At 40.6% G+C, this 23,253-nt stretch overlaps 1 protein-coding gene across 1 annotated transcript in view; it reads left to right on the top strand.

Moving 5' to 3' along the window:
* The first annotated feature begins 4,223 nt into the window (after positions 1 to 4,223).
* The window catches only part of dpp10 (dipeptidyl peptidase like 10), a 31,160-nt gene continuing 12,130 nt past the window's right edge, over positions 4,224 to 23,253 (top strand). Inside the window, exons 1-15 of the mRNA XM_089001696.1 lie at positions 4,224 to 4,378; positions 11,048 to 11,162; positions 11,497 to 11,592; positions 17,637 to 17,731; positions 18,121 to 18,195; positions 18,578 to 18,630; positions 18,706 to 18,787; positions 19,224 to 19,344; positions 20,539 to 20,693; positions 21,681 to 21,778; positions 21,856 to 21,979; positions 22,186 to 22,224; positions 22,314 to 22,421; positions 22,494 to 22,585; positions 23,067 to 23,114. Of these exons, the coding sequence (XP_088857822.1) occupies positions 4,322 to 4,378; positions 11,048 to 11,162; positions 11,497 to 11,592; positions 17,637 to 17,731; positions 18,121 to 18,195; positions 18,578 to 18,630; positions 18,706 to 18,787; positions 19,224 to 19,344; positions 20,539 to 20,693; positions 21,681 to 21,778; positions 21,856 to 21,979; positions 22,186 to 22,224; positions 22,314 to 22,421; positions 22,494 to 22,585; positions 23,067 to 23,114 (1,358 nt within the window). The 5' untranslated portion in view covers positions 4,224 to 4,321. The remainder of the gene's footprint in view (positions 4,379 to 11,047; positions 11,163 to 11,496; positions 11,593 to 17,636; positions 17,732 to 18,120; positions 18,196 to 18,577; positions 18,631 to 18,705; positions 18,788 to 19,223; positions 19,345 to 20,538; positions 20,694 to 21,680; positions 21,779 to 21,855; positions 21,980 to 22,185; positions 22,225 to 22,313; positions 22,422 to 22,493; positions 22,586 to 23,066; positions 23,115 to 23,253) is intronic.

Raw genomic sequence — 23,253 nt, 5'->3', positions numbered from 1 at the left:
TGTCATTTAAAGGCATATCTTTCAATTTAACCCTTTCATGCATTCACTATGATAAGCTACCAGCATTAAGCATCTTACTTAAAAATTCTGACAACTACTTCTTCCAAAAGTAAATGAATTATTAAATTGGTTATTGCCTTGTAAAAGTGACTAGTCACTATGCAAAGTAAACCTGATTTATTTTGTGAAATAACTTTAGAATAGTTCAATGAATGATGAATTTTGATGCTTCGTGAGAACCAGCACTGCAGCGGCACAATAGATGCTAATCACACCATTCCATGAGAACAATTGACATGGCGACCATTTTATTGTAGCAGCACAGTTTATGTGCATTACAATAGCAGTAGTAACGGAGCAGTAATAGCTTATTTCGTTACTCAAACGTCACCATAGTTCGTTATGTCATTATACTTAAAGATCGGGTTTTCAATGATTTTTCAAAATAATTTTTCATATTGTACAAAGCAGGCAGCCCGGCAGTCATGTGGTTAGCATGCTGGCTTCACAGCGCAGAGGTTGTGTGTTCGAGTCATGCCCCGGCCTCCCCTTGTGGAGTTTGTAGGTTCTCCTCGGGCCCGCGTGAATTTTATCCGGGTTCTTCGGTTTCCTCCCACATTCCAAAAACATGCATGCCAGGCTCATTAAACACTCTAAATTCTCCCAAGGTGTGAGTGTGAGTGTGAGTGTGAATGCGAATGGTTGTTTGTCTCTGTGCCCTGTGATTGGCTGGTATCCTCCGCCTAGGGCCCGAAGACGGCTGGGATAGGCTCCAGCACCCCCGCAACCCTAATGTGGATTACGCGGTCTGGAAAATGGACGGATGGATTGTAGAAAGCAAACTTTAAATAGCTGTGAGACCGATGATTAATGTGCACCTGAAAAACAAAAATGCACAAATTACTTGCTAATCAACATGCAACAATTGAATGGTGTTTTCCAAGGACGAAAAAAAGTCACCTTGCTCCTTTGCAGGGAGGTATTTTGTCATTTGCAATACGTAACCTCTCATCCCACTCAATTTCACTGTCTCGCTCAAGTGCAGCAGCACCTGTTTTTCTATTTGCAAAACAAGCCTGAGCACATTGGTTGACTTTGAGCTCCTGCTAGAAGTCAGACATGACGTCGTGGTTCGATTCATTCTTTCACAGTCAAACTCCTTCATCACCTTAAGTGTGGGTTCTTTCTGAGTCAAGCAGTGCAAAGTGCCATTTTCAGACCAGTCTTTCTTTCTTAACTTAGTAAGTAAATTCAGTTCAGTGGGCCTCACCAGGCAAATCCCCACTGACACAGAATTAGATCATCAGGCTGAGGATGCCAAGTGAAACTGGGTTGACTGATTTGACTCATTGAAAGACAAGTAGTAAAAGCAGCACCAGGCAGGAGGGGTTCTCCTGTGTGTTTACCGAGGGGAGAGACGCTCGACAGATGCCAACGAGAGCACAAATGCTCTTGCGTTTTCTTTGTCATTTTGGTGCTTTGACATGTAAGGATCGGAAGGGTTCGATGCTTCCTTGAAGAGCAAGATGATGGAGCCAGAATTGAGATTCCTGGAGGTGAGATGTCCCTCTAACTTTTCCGCTGTCATTGTTGAAATGGAAGTTCTTTTTAGTTAAGGTGTCTTAGTTGTGAAAATGAAGTGTGTCTACCTGGCATTCATCACAAACACCTCCTCTCGGCTCTGCATGTCAGATCAGTCGGCTCAGGTCGGTTTTTCACAAGATTTGAAGTGGTGCATCAGGAAACCCTCTCTTCTGGCTTTTATTCACAGCAGGCAAGCCTTCACCTCTTTCATTCAACAATCAATGAGCAAATATTTTTGGTATGCAGGTTTTTGGCTTTATGGCATTAGGAAATTTTACAGGCTTGTCATTGTGTTGTTGAGTTTAAAGGGAAACGAAAGCATCAAATTGTGCCATTATGCGTAACTGTTGATACCTAGTCCTATTTTCTTGTTCCATCTTTTTCTGGGCAGTGATACCAACATATAATCTCTCTACATTTGGTCAAAGTAATCATCAAGTTTAGTTCTGTGCATGGCTTCCAAGTGTTTTCCGCATAGGAAATCTTGTTTGGCTTCCAGCATTGGTAAACATTTTTGAGACAGCTGTGATTTATGTGATTTGTGCTGGAATCCTTGCACAAACATTATGTGTTATTAATATTCATGCATGCATACATTACCTGTATATAATAACATAATATATAAAATAATGGAGGTGACCAGTCAATACATTTGAGGCCAAAGTGTACAGATTTTACATTTGGATTTCAATAGGAAAAACACGCAAGTAAAATGTAAATTGAGAGTTTTGAAAGGGGCTAAAAAATGTAATGTATTATTATTATTATTATTATTATTATTATTATTATTATTATTAAATACATTTTGGGCTTTAAATTGAGTGCGTTAAGAGATTTTAGTTATCATTTCCAGAGCTGTTAGTGCCTGAGTTGAGGTGGTACTCTCAAAATCATGACAACTTTCTATTTATGGATAGGAGAAGGAGGGGGTAATTAAAAATCCCTGAAAAAATTGGGACATATCTGTTCGAGAAAATGTAAAGGCACGCCGCTGCGTTATGACTTTGAATTGCGTCCCTTATCAATTCCCAATGAGCGTTGCAGCTTTCTTATCTTATATGATGGTTTTCCAGCAAACACTTGTGCCTTTCAGCTGCGAGGCGCCCGGGTCTCCATCCTGCTCTCAGGTTAATTACATTCGCCTGCTGTCCCAGACAAAAATCCATCTGATGACAAAAAATAAACCCCAATTGGGTTGGGTTTTGAAAGTTTTACTAAACTGAAGAATCCTGTTGTTATGTGGTATTCATATAACTAAAATATGAAAAGGCATCTTATCTTTTCTGTGCTTTTATCCTATTATTAAAGAAAACACAAATCACCTCAGACTTGTGGTAAATATGTTCCGATAATCCCACCCGGCGAGATTAAACTTTATGGCCAGAATTCCCAAAATGTACTTGGCACAAAATCAATACTGCTCATCACGAAAAGAACGATTTACCAATTGTCACGTTTTGGTTTGCGACCAACTGGTGGCACTGTAAGACCCCGCCTGCAGCAGCACATGTGATTATCGTTTGAATCAGTGGCAGTTAAAAGGACTGCCGGCACAACCATTCAGGGTTGGGTCATTGTTTTGTTTCACCCTCTCAGGTTTGTTTCGTCTTGTCATGTTTTACTCATGGTTTTGTTTGCTACTTTGGAGCTTTCTGCTCTGATGACTTTAAGATTTTGTTCCTGCTGACTTTATGTAATAGTACTTATCAAATACATCCAGCTCCTCCCTCCTGCCTGTATTTTTTTGTCGTCAATCACCTTGGAAATCGTGACACCAATCGTGATGTGTGGTCCTGGCAGCATCAATTAACATGGACTCGCTTTTTCTTTCTTACATTTATTTATTTACCTTTTCTTATGTGCATGCTGTTTAAAAGAGGCTATGACCCCTGTGTCAATGGGTGACAGTTTGTTGTGTTCGTTTAACAATAGACATAGTCTCATTCTAGTTTTTACAGGGTGTGCTCACTTGTGCAACCAATTATTTCACTTGTTTATTTTTGCTTACCTTCCTTTTGAGGCAACAAGTCACATGAATAATGTTGGAAATGATTGATCTCAAACTCATTTTTGTGTATCATAAAAATCAGGCGTGTGGCAGTCTGTTTGTTTATTTATTTATTTCGAAGAATTACTGTATATTAAGGTCCAAGACCATATAATCCCGAGCAGGTTTGCACAAATTTCATGTTCTGAAGTGACAAAGCAAACTTCAGCAACAGCATTCTTTTGTTATGAAGCTATTTCCCGACGTTGTTTTATTTTTAGGATTCCTGCACAGCTTGTGTATGTCCTGAGGGCTTTGTCTGTAACACCTAACACTGGTCGGTGTCCTAACCGTTTGCTTCCATTTGCGCGAAACACACTAATCGCACACGCACACGCACACGGACACGCACACGCACACGCGCGCAGACACATGTGCATGCGCAAGAAAACAATATAATGTTCTTGTTCATTAACATAACATTCAAAACACACATTTGGAGCTTCATTTAAAAATCATCTACACTTAAATGTAAAAATGCATATCTTTAGTAAAGCAATTTTGGACCAATGATCAACGTCAACGGACATTCTTGGCCATGTCCTTTATTTTGGTAGCAAATTCAGGAAACCGTACTCTGGCCTATAAAAATTTACTTGATTTAGCCGTTATATCGATTCCCTAGCAGGTTTTGGATGTTATTGCTGGGAGCATTCGGTGGAGAATTCCGGCAAAGGAAGAGTCGTTGCAATGACAGCCTCCAAGGATCCAAGCAGGAAGAAATCGAAGGAGGATCAGCAAGATGAGGTACCTTTCTGGCACTCTCATCACTTTACTGCAGTGATCGGAAGGCTTGCTTGTGCGCTTCCCTTGATGAGACAATTAAGGTGCAAAATATGCCTGGTTTATAGCCGACACGGTACAAGTGAAAACTGATGTCTGTGATGTTGTGAAACATGTGTTGGATGCTGATTGTGTGAACATCCTCTTCTCCCCTGCGAGGAGTTGTGACGTATCTTCCCGAGCTCGCATTTGGATGATTGCCTCCTGTTGTTTCATGTGAGCAGGTGCGACAACTGAAAACGTGTAATCGCTCACTGTGTGACGTGTTACATAAACCCGCATGAGGTCATAAACAGGAGGATCTGGATGCTGAAACCATGATGCGCTTTAATACACGAGGTGGGAAATTGGAATAGCGACCCATGTGTACTCGCAGCAAAACAAGTAAATAATGTCAACTTGTTTTGTGTTTTTTCAGAGCTGACCTGTTGAAAATATGCATTGGGTTTCAGGCAACATTTGGACAACTATAGTCATTGTCATTGGCACTTTGCAGAGACTGAAATATCTTTTTTTAAGCATGTACCAAAAATCATGCTTCATCAGCAGATCTCTTTGAGAATCCCTTTCCTGAAAATTCCAGAGTGTAAATTTCTCCACTGCAAGACTAATCAAGACAAATCCAGTCCAATGTATTTTGTATACGAAAATACAAAATGCTTTGAGTTACTAAACAGCATTTAACATGCCAAATTAGTCTCTGGGCCTTGGCGTCACTTGGTGGTCGGTTAGAAATGAGAAGAAAGAAAGCACTTAGAGGTACTTAAAGTGTTGTACTTAAAGTGTTCATATAGACCCAGCCTACTGTATTGTAGACATACAAAACACTGTAAATTAAACAAAGCCTGTCTAAGGTCACTTTTACTGGAACTGGATGGTACTTAAATGAGCCAATAAAGTCCTGTGAATGTAAGAACTGAGGACACATTTTCTTTAAGGAAGAAAAAAAAAAAACACACACAAACGTGTGTGTATACTGTACCTGTTCAAGGCTGTATAGAGTGAACTATGTAGAATTTGGATTTGCCTTTATTAGTCTCAAAGTGGAGAAATTTACATTTCACAGCAGCAAACTGATAAAAGGAATGAAATTAGAAAAACAAAATACTACATGAGCTGCTGGAAAGGCAGCCACTCTCGCCGTCTTGAAGTCACAAGAACAAAATAAACAAATAATATGACAACACAAAAACAATATTACAACACAAAGATACAGAGAGTCATTCATTCTTTAGCACTTTCTGTGTGTGTGTGTGTGTTTTGAATTTGAGTATACTGTACTGTATTGCATGCATAGACTGTATATTGCCGTACCATCTGTAACAAGGCCTGTCTGGGGACACTTTTACAATAATGATGGGAACTATAACAATGATAAGTAGCTCATTACCAGGCAACGATCATGCCAGACTGGGCTGTGTGCATGCATGCAGGCAGGCCGAGGATTTGGCACAAAGCAGAGAAGAACGCACCAGCTGTAGGCCAAGCTCGCTAACTGTGGAGTTCTTTAATATTTCCTTTTTTCAGTATTGTTAAATTCAGTTTCACATATGTGTGTGACAGACACATTGGACAAACTGAGTACAGTTTGCAACATATGACAGTCAAATATAGGACAATTCCGTTTTTTTTATGGGAATGGGTATTACTACCAGGATACATACAAAAAGAATAAAAAGCAACAATTCTGAAAAAATAATTTCCTAGGTACCGTTCAGTTGAATGTATCTTTGAAATTTGCATTTCACCTTTCAGAATTGAGTTTTGAACATTTGTAGAAATAAGTTTCAGTGTACTTGTTTCAGTCTTGCTATATTTAAGCATTGTGTTCTTCTTCTTTTCCTTTCGGCTTTTCCCCTCAGGGGTCGCCACAGCGAATCAATGTCCTCCATCTATCCCGGTTTTGTGCATCCTCTTCTCTCACACCAGCTACCTTCATGTCGTCTTTGAGCACAACCTCCTCTTCGGTCTTCCTCTCGGTCTCCTGCCTGGCAGTTCAAGGCTCAGCATCCTTCTCCCTATATAGTCACTCTCTCTCCTCTGGACATGTCCAAACCATCTCAGTCTGGCCTCTCTGACATTCTCTCCAAAGGCTCGAATATGAGTTGTTCCTCTAATGTACTCATTCCTAATCCTATCATCTTCAGCTCTGCTACCTCCAGCTCTGCTTCCTGTATTTTCGTCAGTGGCACTGTCTCCAGTCCAAACATCATGGCTGGTCTGACCACGGTTTTATGCACTTTTCCTTTCATCCTAGCTGAAACCCTTCTATCACACATCACACCTGACATTTTTCTCCAGCCGCTCCAGCCTGCCTGGACACGCTTCTTCACCTCTTTTCCACACTCTCCATTGCTCTGGACAGTTGACCCCAAGTACTTAAAATCCTCCACCTTCTTTATCTCTTCCCCCTGGAGCATCACGCTTGCACTTGGATCCCTCTCATTCACACACAGATATTCCGTCTTGCTGCGACTGATCTTCATTCCTCTCCTTTCCAGGGCACATCTCCACATCTCTAGTTTCTCCGCCACCTGTTCCCTGTTCTCGCTACAGATCACAATGTCATCTGCAAACATCATGGTCCAAGGAGATTCTTGTCTAACATCGTCTGTCAGCCTGTCCATCACCATAGCAAACAAGAAGGGGCTCAGAGCTGACCCCTGGTGGAGTCCCACCTCCACCTTGAATTTCTCAGTCACACCGACAGCGCACCTCACAACTGTCTTACATTCATGATACATGTCTTGCACCGCTCTGACATATTTTTCCGTCACTCCAGACTTCCTCATGCAATACCACAGCTCTTCTCTGGGCATCCTGTCATACGCTTTCTCCAGATCTTCAAAGACACAATGCAATTCCTTCTGACCTTCTCTGCACTTCTCTATCAGCATTCTTAAAGCAAACACTGCATCTGTCGTACTCTTTTTGTGGCATGAAGCCATACTGCTGCTCACAAATGGTCACTTCTGCTCTTAGTCTAGCTTCAACTACTCTTTCCCAGAGTTTCATTGTATGGCTCATCAACTTTATTCCTCTGTAATTAGTACAACTCTGCATATCTCCTTTGTTCTTAAAAATGGGCACGAGTACACTTCGTCTCCATTCTTCAGGGATCTGTTCACCATCTAAGATCTTGTTGAATAACCCAGTCACGAACACCACCGCCACCTCTCTAAGACACTTCCATACCTCGATTGGTAAATCATCAGGCCCAAGTGCCTTTCCCCCCTTCATCCTCTTCAGCGCCCTCCTCACTTCATCCTTGCTAATGCTTGCTACGTCTTGGTCCACAACAGTCACGTCTTCTACTCTTTGTTCCTTCTCATTTTCCTCCTTCATCAATTCTTCAAAGTGCTCTAATACATTGCCATCTCTATCCTTAATTACCCGTACCTGCTGCAGGTCCTTACCATCTTTGTCTCTCTGTCTCGCCAGCCTGTAAAGATCAGTCTCACCTTCCTTGCTGTCCAGCCGAGCATACAAGTCATCATAGGCCTCTTGTTTGGCCTTTGCCACCACTGTCCCACTTCTTCTTTGCTAACCTCTTTCTCTGTATACACTCCTGCACCTCCCCATTCCACCACCAAGTCTCCTTATCTACCTTTCTTCCACTCGATACATCAAGCACTTTCCGACCTGTGTCTCTGATTATGTTCGCTGTAGTTTGCCAGTCATCTGGAAGGACCTCTTGCCCACCCAGTGCCTGTCTTCCCTCCTTCCTAAATATCATGCAACACTATTCCTTTTTCAACATCCACCATTTTGTCCTCACTTCAGCCTTTGGTTTCTTCATCTTCCTCACTGCCAGCGTCATCCTACACACCACCAACCTATGCTGTCTGGCTACACTCTCACCAACCACTACTTTGCAGTCACTGATTTCCTTTAGATGGTGCCGTTGACACAAAATGTAGTCTACCTGTGTACTTCTGCCTCCACTCTTATAGGTCACCCTATGTTCCTGTCTCTTCTGAAAGAAAGTATTCACAATAGCCATTTCCATTCTCTTAGCAAAGTCAACCACCATCTTCCTTCAGCGTTCCTCATCTGGAGTCCAAACCTGCCCATCACCTCCTCATCATCTTTGTTTCCTGCGCCAACATGTCCATTGAAGTCTCCACCAATTACAACCCTCCTCTCACTTCTCGGGATGTTCTGTATGACTTCATCAAAGTCCAACCAAAATTTCTCCGTCTCCGCCAGCTCGCATCCTACTTGTGGGGCATACCCACAAACAACATTGAACATCACACCTTCAATTTCTAGCTTCAGACTCATCATTCTATCTGATATCCTCTTTACTTCGAAGACATTCCTAACAAACTCCTCTTTTAAGATAACCCCAACTCCATTTCTCTTTCTGTCTTCACCATGATATAACTTAAACCCCGACCCTAAGCTTCTAGCCCTGTTCCCTTTCCACCTGGTCTCCTGACCCATCTCAAAACAAGGTCAACAAAAAATTCCAATCTGTGATTGTTTACATTTATAAGCTCAAACCATTTACATTAAAACAACATAATTAAGCTTTGATTACCACGCAACACATTACAAATTAAAATTTGTAAAACGAAACACACAGATGTAAAACGAAAAGGAAAAAAAGCAGCATTCAGATAAACATTTTCATTAGTCTTGAGCGATGATTGAAAATAAGAAATACCAAGTGCCTCAGCTTTGAAGGGGTTGATCCTTTTTCTCCTATCAACTATCAGTTCAGTTAAAATGAGTCCAAATATCACATCACTACCTCATAATTGTGCTGGCAGCCAGCACATCTTGCATTTCCTCAAAAATCGAAAATTGAAAATGAATCCAGGGAAAGCTTGCATCGGGACTTCTTTTTCGGCTGGCCGACTCTTTCACAAGCGAAGTCTTCCATCGCTTTGCAGTCAGCTTAAGTGAGTGCGAGTAACTGCAAGTGAAGTGTCTCCAAAGACTTTCATGCAACGCGCACAATTGAAGAACCAGATCAGAGAAGTTGAACTAATAGTCAGGGAGTGGCCCATGGCTCAGTGGCCTGTGAGGAACGCTCTGCTGTGTGGGTCTGTTCCATTAATTAAATGCTCTCCTTTCCACCTCGCTGGTTGAACGTGTGACACAGACGGACGGACATACCAATGTCTGTCCATATCATGATTGTGATTGATGTGGAAGCGCAACCATTATTCTATTTTCAGGCACTGTTTTTCAGCCATAAAAATATCCTAAAAAGGCCCCTGATCATTTCATCTGCAATATCATAACATGACTCAATATACAGATAAATTGTATGCACTAAAGGTTTTCTGCATCAATATCAATTTGAATTTGCCTTTTATTTGCTCTCCAGTAGGAGAAACTTGTCTCAGAGGACTGGCCCTCTGTGCTGCTACGTACATAAAAATAAATAAATAATAAATTTATTTATTTATTTAACACATACACTACACAACATAAATTGGACAATTACATACCATAGAAGGCAATCTAAAGTCTACATACAATGGACACTGCATTACAGTCCAATGCACACTCCCCCCCCGCACTGCCTTCTTGTCCTACTTGTCTGTCTGCCTCCCTCTAATTGTTTATTGATTAAGATAATAGCCTGCGGTATGAATGTGTTTTTATATCGGTTTAATTTTCAGAGACGTTTAGGACCTCAAATTCGGAGGGTAACGCATGGGAAGGATTGTCTAACATGGTGTTGGCCTGTTAAATAATGGACTGGACATACATGTCCTGAGGAGGAAGGAATGGGGGCTGCTCGAATATGTCGCCCAAGACTTTGCAGTGGTTTAAAAAAAAAAGCTGACACTGAAAGAGCAAAGGATGCTTGCTCATCAAATTAATTAATTTATTGTGCACCAAGTGTAATTTTCATGATTTTCATCAAAAATATCATATCAATCCACTGATATCCAACCATGTCATTTTATCTAACAGGGGTGTCAAGGACACTTTTTTGTCCTGGGCCGCATTATATTTATTGTTTCCCTTGGAGGGTTGTTATGACTGTTAAACCACAAAAAGAGGTCAAGAATAATGGTTTAGCCAAGTCTTTTTAGGTAATGAGGGGTTTGGCACTAAAAAAAAAAATGCTTACAATATCTATCTTATTTATCACACATTATAATTTTTATGGAGAAAAAGGCCAATGTTGAAAAACCAGGCCACTTTATTTTTGCAAAATAAAATAAGTCAGTAACATGATGTTTTTATTGATGCAGTATAATCCTGTCTGATTCAGACTATTATTTTCAAAAGTGTGGAAATGGCGTTACAAATTTTGGAAATGTTATCAAATTATTTTTATTAGAAGCTGGGCAAATACAAAATATGAAAATAAATATAACTATTTCGTTTTGTCATCACAACTCACCCACGCAAAAATAACACAGTTAAAAAGGATGAAATTTAAAAGCATTTATGTGTAAGTAAAGCTTTGCAAAATGTGAATATTCTTTTTAAAATGCTTGATGAGTAATCAGTTCTGTTGAAGAAAAAAAAGTGGTGGAATTAAATACGACCCAACCTCACTCACCTATCCAACAAAAATCCCCCTCCCAACAAAATCCCATGAAAAGCAAAAGTCGATTCAACAGGCTTAATCTTAGCCCTCTGCGATTTTGTTCAACCCGACAGGAGTTTGTGGATATCAGCACCCCGCAGAGGAACTGGAAGGGGATCGCCATCTCTCTGTTGGTGATCGTGGCTGTCTGCTCGCTCATCACAATGTCTGTGGTCGTCCTCACACCTGGTAAAAACGACACACACCTAAAATGTCATTAATCCCAGTGGACGATAATCCCAAAAACTAGGACTGTAACGTCAACTGACATATTTTAAAAGAGAAAGTGAAATTTGAATATTTGATGTGTTGATTTATTATGTGTTCAACTAATTTAGTTTTTGTCATTGGTCAGCTGGGTTGCAAAATGTTTGAGTAAATTTCCATGGGGAGTTAAGATTAAGAATTCATAGAATATAATTTATAGAAATGCCTGTTGTATTCTCACTGAAAGTTTCCACATTAAGAAACTCTGTAAAGTCCGTTGGTCCGTTTCTCCTATAAAATCTCTCTCTTTCCCAAGTCGATCTCGCAGGTAGCGTCAAGTCTGCGCTGACTGTGGACGATCTGTACTCTTCCGAGTTCACTGTGCACGACCCAGAAGTCACATGGATAAGCGGTGAGCACCCAAGAGAATAATCATTCGGGAATTCTTCACTAATCATACAAACGTGCCTATGTATTTCAGACTATTGAGGAGTGAAGCAGACCTCAAGATTTTTCAAATCTTAAAGGACAACCGACGTCACTTTTTTGTTTTTTAACTGACACAGGGAAAACGTTTTATAGCATCTAAAATACCCAAAACATGCAGTATGATATTTTTAGTCAAATGCAAAACACCAATAAAAATGACTTAAAGTGTCCAAAATCTGCAAAAAAATGAGCGGCGAATTGGGCATTTTCAGAAAGTCCCGCCCCGAGTTCGTGACGACACGCCAAGACGTCTTGCATTGCTTGTGAATCAAAACTGGCTTCTGATTTGGAGAATATGCTTTCTTGTTACACATCCAGTTATGAATGTGATTCAAATAGTCCTGATGAGCAAAGCATACATGTTTGCAATCGATTAAAGAATTTATTTGGGCCATTTTGAGGCAAACGGGCGGGGGGGGAATGTCTCACCCAAGAAGAGGCAGAAAAATGGCGATCAGCTCCGGTGAGGAATGAATCAGCTCGTTTCCACAGGCTGATACTATCTTTCCATGGAGTTTGCCTCTCTCTGCTGGCTCCTTTTGGGTGTAAGACATGGTTTAAAAAAACAGTACAGCAAAATACATTGGCGTGATGGAAAGACGCTACAATGCGTCTTTTTTACGGTGAGGAGGCGGTCCTTTTCTGACGTCACGTGCGGACTTGTCAAAACTCAAAAACAAGACTTCCTGAATGTTCAGAGCGAGTCTTAAAACGTAAAATATAGCTATATGCGGTGGAATCTTATTAAAATACGCCCAGTAGAAGTCATTTGAAGCCATTTTACAAATTATGGACACAACTTGTCCAGAGACGTCGGTTGTCCTTTAAAGGACAAGCAACACCACTTTTTTGTTTCCTAACTGACATCAGAAAAACGTTTTATATCATCTAAAATACCCAAAACACGCAGGATGATATTTTTAGTCAAATGCAAAACACCAATAAAAATGACTTAGTGTCCAAAAACTACTTCAAATTGAACCCGGAAGTGGCCAGTTTCAGAAGGTCCCGCCCCCTTGTTCGTGATGTCACGCCAAGACGTCTTGCCTTGCTCAAGAATCAAAACAATGGCTTCAGATTCGGAGAAGATGCTTTCTTGTTACTCATCCAGTGATGAATATGATTCCAATAGTTCTGAAGAGGAAAGCAAGCATACATGTTTGCAAATCGATTAAATAAGTCTTTCCGGGTCATTTTGAGGCATCAGGACTGATGTGTAGTACCCAGAACATGCAGAAATGGCAGTCAAGCTCCGTTGGAAATGGGCTGATTTGTGTGCTAGGAATTTGTGTCAGCGAATATCTAATACTGTAGTTGTCTTGGTGCAACACTCGATTCACCATCGTGTTATTTATGTGTTTTCCTTCTAATTTCGCCATCAACACGAAGTTTTCAGACGAAACACAGTACAGCAAAATGCATTGTGTGTCATTTCTCGGTCAGGGGCGTTCCTTCCGTGACGTGACGCCAGGAATCGTCACCAACTCAAAAACGAGACTTCCTGAATATTCAGCGCGAGTCTTGAAACGTAAAATACAGCTATATGCGGTGGAATCTTTGTAAAATACGCTCAGTAGAAGTCATTTGAAGCGATTTTAAAAATTATGGACACAACTTGTCCGGAGGCGTTGGTTGTCCTTTAAATTTGTTTTATATCTGTGACCGAAATCCTCACATGTAAAAATCCGACCCCCGAATGACCCAGAATGGACATAAATTCTGGATCAGAATCTTCTGCCGTGAACATGAAGAGTCTGAGTGACAAAATGCTCTTGCAGTCATTCGTGATTCATTGACCTGTAGACGTGTTCATTGTCCCGTCCTTGTTTGTCACTCAGAGTGCTGCTTTGATTGGCAACATCCCATTCATGGCACAGTGGGCAGTCGTAGTACATGAATGAGTTGGTTTTACCACTTATATGAGGTTAGAAATATTGAACATGTTTCTGCTACAACGGTTTTTTTTTTTCATATTGACTTGTTTTTGTGTTGTATTCTTATTGGATTGTAAATCCACTCTTATAAGATTCTTGTCATCGTTCTTGCTCGGCAAGGAGCAAAACTGTGACAAAAACAGTCCAATTGTCCTTATATGTCTTCCTGGCAATAGTGACTTATTACTTTTGAATTTGTAGTTGTTTTTCTTTTTTTCTGTCTTCCCATGATCCTATATGATTGCAAAGCGTGACTACAAAGTGGAAAAATCATTCTAAAAGCCAGCCTCATTTTTACCACCCGCTGTCATACATAGTATACATTTGAATCCGTTTTTATCGGAATGAAAATACCATCACCCCACACGGGAATAAAGCCTGCAAACAAGAAGATATAATCTGCGCCTGCAGAAAGACATGAAGGTTGAAACAAAGGGTGTTGGTGAGGCCATAACAATAGGTACACCTGCTCATGCTTGTTCGCCTTTGCCATTAAAAGCAAATGTGATTGGCCTTAGACATTTTTTTATATTTTTGTTTATTTTCCTGGTTTCTGTGTGAGGAAATACAGACTGTCATTGTTTCTTATATATTTCTGACAGTAACCTGAACACTCTGCAGTGAAAAGCACAAATTGTGGTGTTGAAATGTATAATCCTTCATTGACATACATTCACTTGCTTGAGGCTTTGCCTTCCTCTCTGCAGGTGACTGATTGTTTTAATTAAAGGCATTCGTCAAGGCTGCTGCTCTTAGTTCACGCCACACAAGAAAGATAGCAGCCATCACATGCTGAAATTACCGAAAGTAATCTCTTCTCGACAGAAGCTCACAGGTTGAGTGCAGGTTTACAATATCCAGCCATCTGATCTACGGCAAAATACTTCAAACGATTACTTTTTAATCAGTCAAGCGATTGACTATGGCTCTGTATAATTGCGCATTATGTACTTGTTTCTAATGAGGCCTCTTTTAGGCCTACTCCCGGACAACCATCTCTATACTATGCATTTATAGATGAGCCTTTTAGGACACTATGCAACCCCATGTGTACACTAAAGTACATTGGATGAGTTGAGAGAACATATTATTCATACGAACATCAATCAAAGTTTTGTTGATACCAATAAAATGCAGGCCTTTTATCATCCTATCCAAAGAAAAGATCAATATGACGTGTCCTTGAAGGTTTAGAAAGGCAGATGTGAAGCTAATTTGTGTTGCAGTTAGACATTATTTAATTGTTTATATATTCTTTGTTCGTTGAAGATGATCTTTTGAGTGTGTGATTGAGATGGGATGATGCATGGCGTGACAATGTGACCTCACCATTAGGAAACTCTCATGGCATTTGCTTCAGTTACCTTTTCAAGCTGTGTAGACATGAACACGTAACCTGAGCATAACAAGTAACACTCAAAATAAAATAAAAGGTCACCCTTGCACCCCTTTTCCCTCCCCAAGCTGTACAAATCCTTCCTTGGGCCCTTCGAAGCAATTAAGATGTGATAGTTTGCTCACTGAAGCCTGTGCATACTCATCAACAGTTGGATGTCAACAAGTTGTAATGTCTCTACATCACGAAACAGAGCAACATTTTATTTCACACTCACAGTGCACATTCCACCTAAAAGTAGATTGTCGGGTGCCCTGTGATTGGCTGATGACCAGTCAAGGTATACGCTCCAGCTCACCTGTCATGTGTGAAGAGGACAAGGGGTTTCGAAAATGGATCAATGCATGTTTGCAGAGACATAAACAACACCAGAGACGCCAATCAGTTGAGCCTTAGTTGAAACACTCAAAACGGTAGGCTGCCTTCGGATGAGCTTGAATGTTCATTATTATTATTATTATAGTTGTTGTTGCTATTATTGTTATTATTATTAATAGTAATAATATTAATAATAATAATAGAAATACTAATAATTACAATAATAATAATAATACATTTCATTCCTAAGCGCCTTTCAAAACTCTGAAGATCACTTTACAGCCACAGGATAAGTTTTTCTGTAGGTGAGCAGAGGCAGCCACATCCGCCAGCGTTCACTCAACCCGGAATAACTCAAATAGATAGAAAGTTAGCTAGTTAGCTAATAGATAGCTAGCTAGATAGTTAGCTATCTAGATATCTAATAGCCAGCTGGTAGCTAGCTACATAGCCAGTTGGTAGCTAGCTAGGGAGCCAGCTGGACAGCTAGCTAGGTAGCCAGCTGGACAGCTAGCTCGGTAGCCAGCTGGATAGCTAGCTAGATAGCTTAAGTGAGCAACATGAGGTCAACAGACCGGGATGGACCCATTCAAGTCGGATTCAGAATATACTGTGTCTGTTTGTATATACACCATCTCAACGGACATTTAACAGAGCAGAATAAATCATTGGCACCGCCCTTCCCACTCTTGAGGACATGCACAATGCAAGAACCAAGACAAGGGCACAGAAAATCCAACTGGACCCTTCACACCCTGCGCGCAGGCGCCACCTGTTATGTCTCTTGAGGCTTGGAGGCAGGACTCAAGTGACGAGGGAAAGCGGGGAGTTCGGATCCCAAGTACACGGCGAGACAGATACTCGTGAACCAAGAAAACTGAGACACATGTGCAAAAACAATACCAATGGCGATGAGTGAGGACAAAAGAATAATGCAGACCTGACGGAAGGGAAGTCGCGAGGGTAGCTTTCTGAATACTCCGACGAAGACGGACTAGTTCGATCGGCAAATATAGTCAGAAGGCACAATCAAAGGAATGACAAACAGCTGTGGGAACCCAGGTGCGTGATGATGGGAGGGGCCGTCTCCAGGGAGCAGCAGAGGAGGTGACTGGAGGGCCGGGGCGCGCCAGGACTGCGACGAGATGTGACACCACCGATCCATGCGCACCAAATCCAGCAGATATTTAAACAGCTTCCGCTGTCGCCATTAGCTCTCTAAAAAGTAACCCAAATATAACTGTCTACTGCCTCTTTGCAATTTTGCATAACCCTGTGGAACAACATCCCTTGATCATCATTGTAGCTCTAACACTCACTTGAACCACTGTTACTGACCTATATTATCTCCAGCACCAGACACTTTAAGGCGCTCAAGGACATCTTCATAATTGCACATTTGTTTTACTACAAATACGTCGACTGATCACTTTAAAATGGTTCACTGATTTTCTGCACCAACTGTACAACTGTTAGCGGATTTTATTTTACCACTGATCACTTTAGCTCTGCTTAGTATGTTTCACATTGTTTCAGTTGTTCCTGAGAGGTACCACATACATTAAGGAATTAGATAATATTAGACTTTATTAGTGTCCTTCATACTTATTTGTCATGTCTTTTTTATGATGATACTAGTGCAGTGTGTTCTACCGAGGACAAATTCCTTGTGTGTTTTACACACTTGGCCAATAAAGATTCAGATTCTGATCTCGGTGGGATTTGAATGTGGATCAAAATTCGACAGACAAAATCCAATGAAGGGCATCATCTGGACTTTTCAGCTTCAGTCTGTCTGTATTAAGAGTTGTCAGTCTCTCAAGTGGGAGTTGAGAGTAAATACTGGAGTCTGGCAGAGCTGAGTATATAGAGTCAAAAAGAACAAGTTTCTCAGACTAGACATCATCCAGCAATGCCTATATACTTTTGAAAACAATAAATCATCCTTCTATTTCCTCCTTCTTCTCTTCATTTATCGGTGGATTACAGATCTTTACTTCATACTGCCACTTACTGTAAAGGAAACTCAATGCATTTCCATGTACTGTCTCATCAATGAAGCTCACTCAAGCAAAACTACTGACTTCCAGTCAGTATTGACAAAACACCCATCGGTGGGGAAAGTTCATGGCGTAAATGGCTACCACTGCTCACCCGCACAAAAAAATCCTGTGACTGTAAAGTGTCCTTGAGAGTTTTGAAGGGCGCTTAGAAATTAAATGTATTACTATTATTAAAAACCATGAGGCAATAAATGCAATGGAACAAATGAATGTCATTCGACAGAAATCACACAATAATACTCTTTTCTGGTCTCAGATTCTGAGGTAGTGTACAGGAACCGAGACAACCATGTCATGAAATTCAATTTCACCAGCAACGAGACCCAAGTCCTGCTCAGCAACACGACATTTGTAAGTTGCTTCTTCTGTTTAGCTCTTCATATTTTAGTTTTGTCCATCTAAGTAATGTGTATCACAGCACAGGTGGATCTTATGTACGTCACTTCCTCACTTTACATATGTCACTACCTCACTTTACATACGTCACTACCTCACTTTCCATACGACACTACCTCACTTTACATACAGAAATTACATGTATTGTCTGTTGTCAATTGTATGTCTTTTTTAGCCACGTTATAAGTGCCTTGCATGTCTTGCACGCTGGGTCCGAGAGGACATTAATTTCATCTGTGCTGTATGTCATGCATATTAGCATATTTGACAATAAAGCTGACTTTGACTTTGACTTGACTTTGATCTTTCTTTTGCATTTGGTAAAGCTTTGTTTGATTCTTCAGGTGACGTTCAAGGTGGCCAAGTACTCATTCTCAGCAGACCTTCAATATGCACTCTTTGCTTATGATGTCAAACAGGTGTAATTTCTCTTTTCATTCATTTGGTGCATCAATATTGGAATTCAGTTCAATGTGTTTTATTTATTTTTTGACAGCGCACATTCATGCACAAACACCAGCTTTGAAAATAATCCTGCATTCAGCGCTCAACAGATGCGCAGTGATTTTCGAGTGTGCTTTCTGTTTGTTTGTATTATTGAGATTTACTTTCGCATTTGGAGATTTCACACGTCACTCTTTGTGTGTTCTTGTTTATACCGTCCTCAAGAAGTCTTTCTTTTCTCCTCACATACTTGTAGAGGTCTCACAGTTAATAATGTTGTCTTGTGCTCTGTTGGTCACCTTCATGCAACAGTAAGTGGGTGTTATCTTTGTGTCATTGATTTGCCTCTCTTTTCAGGTGTACAGATATTCCTACCAGGCTTCCTACATCATTTACAACATATACACCCGGTAAATTTCTGTGTGTGTTCGGGGACATACACTTTTGCCCAATCACTAATCATACATTCTGGCGTGTGGTTTTAGAGAGGTTTGGGAACTGAACCCCCCTGAAGTTTCCAATGCCGTGTTGCAGCATGCGGCGTGGGGAAAACAAGGACAACAACTGGTAGGCTTAATTCACCAACACCACTTCTATTTTAATAGATGGAGTAAAAGTGCACAACTTATATTTGCATTTTCGGTAGTGCCGATAACCTGATAATGTGTGATACAAATGTTTGTTTGTTTATTTACATACCATATATTACCACTACTAGTAATAATATATTTTATTCATAAGCGCCTTTCAAAACACAAATACATTTTAGAATCATGAACAAAAACGATAGAACCACAGATAAAATTCTAAATAAGAGAAGAGGTGAATATCAATTAACTCTGCGATTTTGAATAGGTGGGTTTTGAGATGGGATTTGAATGTGGGAAAGAATCAAGAGCAGAGTTTCAGAGTTGTGGGCAGCTTCTTGAGTATTGTTTCAGAATCCCGCTGTGTTCCGGTCAAATTTTGAAGTGAACATGCAATCCTTCCTCTTCCTTCAAAGATTTACATATTTGAGAACAACATCTACTATCAATCAGATGTGAGGAGCAGCTCCCTGAGGATTACCTCTTCTGGGATGGCGGGCGTCATCTTCAATGGGCTTGCTGACTGGCTTTATGAAGGTGTGAGTCATCTCCCACATTATTAACCCATTACCCTCGCCAATAATCTGAGCAATGAGACAAGGCACAACAAGACATTGTGTTTGATAATCAGGAGGTTCTTTTAAGCACATGTTCAGACATTCCATTCAGTACTCATAAACAAGTGCTGATGCTAATAAATACGGAGTGTCACGTTTTGCAAGATGGTGGTGGTGGGCCCCCAAAAAGCAGGCAGGTAATTGACAAGAAATAAAGTCGGCAGGAATAAAACATTACGAACCCAACCTGACAGGGTGAAACAATCAATGACCCGACACTGAATGGTCGTGTCGGGAGTCCTTTTATCTGCCCTTGACTAAAACGATCAACACCTGTGCAGGTGCAGGCGGGGCCCTACCGTGCCACCCCTTCGCCGCAAACCGAAACATGACGCAGAGTTATGCTTGCATCTTGAAATTATATTTTAATTCCGATAAGCAAACTGTACTATTTCATTTTGTCCATTTTAATGTCCCTCGTTGTGATTATGAATGTAAATGATCTTTGCCCTGTGATTGGTTGGCTGCCAGTTCACTGTGTTGCCCGCTCATTGCTGAGCAAAGGCTGGGAGAGCTTCCAGCAGGCCATGGCCCTTGTGAGGATAAAGTGCCTCAGAAAATGGATTAATGCATTTATCTTTATATCTGTGCTGCTGGGCCACAGAAAAATATAGATTTTGGAAAAGAATTGCTTTTGTCTTCATGAAGCTCTGAAACTCACTTAAACTTTGCGGCTTCCTGCCACAATATTACAAAATGGCAATAAATGAGTAATAGTTTTGTATAGTGAAGTTCCTCAACTTATTTCAGCATAGTTTCTTGGCACTAAAATGCCACAAGATGGCGGCTAAGCACTTATTTTCTCAAATTGAAACTCCTTAACGCAGGCATAATTATGCTGCCAGACAGCGAGTGAATGCATTTTATATGACTATCGGTACCAGTAATAATAAAAAAAAAATACTAATAATAATAATTCAGTTGTGTCACCTTTCAAAATTCCGTTTGGGGTCATTTCACACAGTTACGAGAAACACCCAAGCTTCAAGAAACACTACTGCAATAATAATAATAATAATAATAATAATAATAATAATAATAATAATAATAATAATAATAATAATCCAACACTGTATCTTTATAATAATAATAATAATACATTTCATTTGTTCAGAGGAAATTCTGCGCTCGCACTTGGCCCACTGGTGGTCCCCCGATGGAGAGAAACTGGCTTTCCTGACCATCAACGACACATTGGTACCAAACATGGCTTTGGCCCAGTTCACTGGCAGCACCTACCCACGAGGACTTCAGTACCCGTATCCCATGGTGAGGACCAAATACACCTTATGTGGGTTTTCTCCAGGTCCTCCGGTTTCCTCACTTATTCCACAAACAAGCATGGCAGGTTATGGAACACACTAAATTGTTGCGACGTGTGAGTTTCAGCGGATGGTTGTTCGTTTCTGTTTGCCCTGTGATTGGCTGGCAACCAGTTCAGAGTGTCCCCCGCCTACTGCCCAAAGACATCTGGGATAGGCTCCAGTAATCGTCCCCAAATGAATGAATCTATTTGATTGCAGTGTTGATTCTCAAACTGTGCTTGACTCATTCACTGCCAAACGTGCAAAAATGTGTCCACTCCAGTGCCAGGGTTTTTGTCACTTTCCCTGAAATTTCAGGACCCGCAGAATATTGAGTTTAGGACTACATAAACATTCAATCTAGCGTAAGAACCCTTGGACTCTCTTCTTTCATCAGAAAAAAATAGTTACTTTCTCAGTTACAGTAAAGTCTCGTTATATCGATATTCAAGGGAGTCCGAAAAAATATCGATATAACCGGAACTATCGATATATCCGACCCTGTTTGCATGTAATTTTCTCCGTGCGTGCATAGAAATAGTATCGATATAACCGGGACTATCGATATGTCCGATATCGATATAACGAGACTTTACTGTATATGGGTCTGGAGTAATATGAGGTGCAAGTGGGGGCGGTTGTACAAAAGGCAAATGTGGAAGGGAAAAAACATTGCCAAAGGTCTGACTAGCACTTTATCGGCAAAGCAAGACAAACCAAAACCGAGCAAATTCGGGAGTGGCATTCAACGTCATATTTTCAATTCCCAAATCAATTCTGGAACGGAAATGAATGAGTTAATATTGTAGAGGCTTACATTAATATCAAATTTGTTTTATTCTTGACACTTTACGATGCCACTTTGCTTCTGATGATGTTATGTGAAAAGTTATACATGTACCAGAAAAAAATCAACCACTGATGTACAGTATTGCTCTAAATGTTCCATCAGGCCGGCCAAACAAACCCTGCGGTCAAGCTGTTTGTCGTCAATCTTTTTGGGATAACGCACACTGTGGAGCTGCGTCCTTCCTATCAACTCAGGCTACGGTAACAACAATCCAAGTCAGAAATCCGCCAAACATTAAATCCATCCTCTCATTCCATTCTGGGTTCCTCATCTGCAGGGATTTCTACATCACCATGGTGAAGTGGATCAGTAACACACACCTGGCCGTGCGCTGGCTCACTCGGGCCCAGAATGCATCAGTGCTGACAGTGTGCGATGCGGCCGTAGGAGTCTGTCTTGCGGTGCGTGCTTCTCATTCCACTCACGTTTCACAGGATTGCATGCCTCCCATTAGCTTCCAGTTGACTTTTGAGATTTAGAAAATGATACCATTACACTGATGTCAACATCCTTGATTCCGCTTTGGTCCTGACAAACACAATAGCGATTCAGAGAGCACTGTGTTCACCACGGTTATGTTTAACTTGCACTTTAATTTGGGCTTCAGCGGCATGAGGCCTTTTCAGATTCATGGGTTTCTAAGCAGGTAAGTCTTCAGTTTTGCCATTGCCATTTCTTCATGTTCCTCTACGGGCATCACAAAGAATGTCCTCCCTTCCCCCCACTCTTTCACAGAACCAGGAGCCTCTGTTTGACAAAGACGCAACCAGGTTTTTTCTTGCCGTTCCAATAAGACAAGGAGGGCAAGGTGACTTTCACCACATTGCCATGTTTACCAAAAAGGTGAGGAAATCAAACAGGACGACATGTAAAAACAGAATCAATTGTAAGGTAAGTTATTGTGTTGTTTCTTAGCTCCAAAGCAACAAGGATGAAATTGCATACATTACGACCGGCGCCTGGGAGGTGACGCAAATTGTGTCTTATGATGAAAACAAGCAGGTCATGTATGTTTCTTCTTTGTTTTTTTTCCTTCCTTTTCACTGGTATATTTGTTTATTATAAAAATAAGACTGAGCAGCGCCAAAAAAAATATTTCCAATTAAAGTTTTAAAAATTATTATCTGATTCATTAAAATTATTCAGTTCGAGCAGTGCTAGTGCTCATGTTTTGGTTCCCAATGTGGAAATGTGATTCTGTCGCTGCTCAGTAACAAGGGCAGACTTAGTCTCTCGGATGCAAAGCTACTGGCCAACCAAAAATCTTGAAAGATAAGACACCATTTTTGTGTACTTATTAATAAAATGAATATAAAATCAATGTATTTTTCATTTCATATGATTACCTACACTGATGATTTGGCTTAGTACGTTAAAGATGAATGACAGTTGCCCTGGTGTTCTTTGTCTTTAATATTTTTTAAGGAGAAGAAAATATTTGAATGGCCATGCTTATAAGATGTAAATGAGCTGTTGTCCTCCACTCAGATACTACCTGAGCACAGAGGTTTCTGCACAACAGAGGCATTTGTACAGGTAACTATCAACAAGAACAAAAAAACCCCAAAGTACTTAACTTTGTACTGCACTTTTTTGACTCTTTCCCTCAAAACTATTCAAATGATCGATATTCATTTAACCAATTCACAGGTCTGAACATAGTTGCTACAATGGA

This window comes from Hippocampus bargibanti, linkage group LG01, assembly GCF_051943395.1.
Source record: "Hippocampus bargibanti isolate YZ-2025 linkage group LG01, ASM5194339v1, whole genome shotgun sequence".
NCBI lineage: Eukaryota > Metazoa > Chordata > Actinopteri > Syngnathiformes > Syngnathidae > Hippocampus > Hippocampus bargibanti.
The sequence above is the reverse complement of the archived record's forward strand: the minus strand, read 5'-3'. Positions and strand labels throughout refer to the sequence as shown.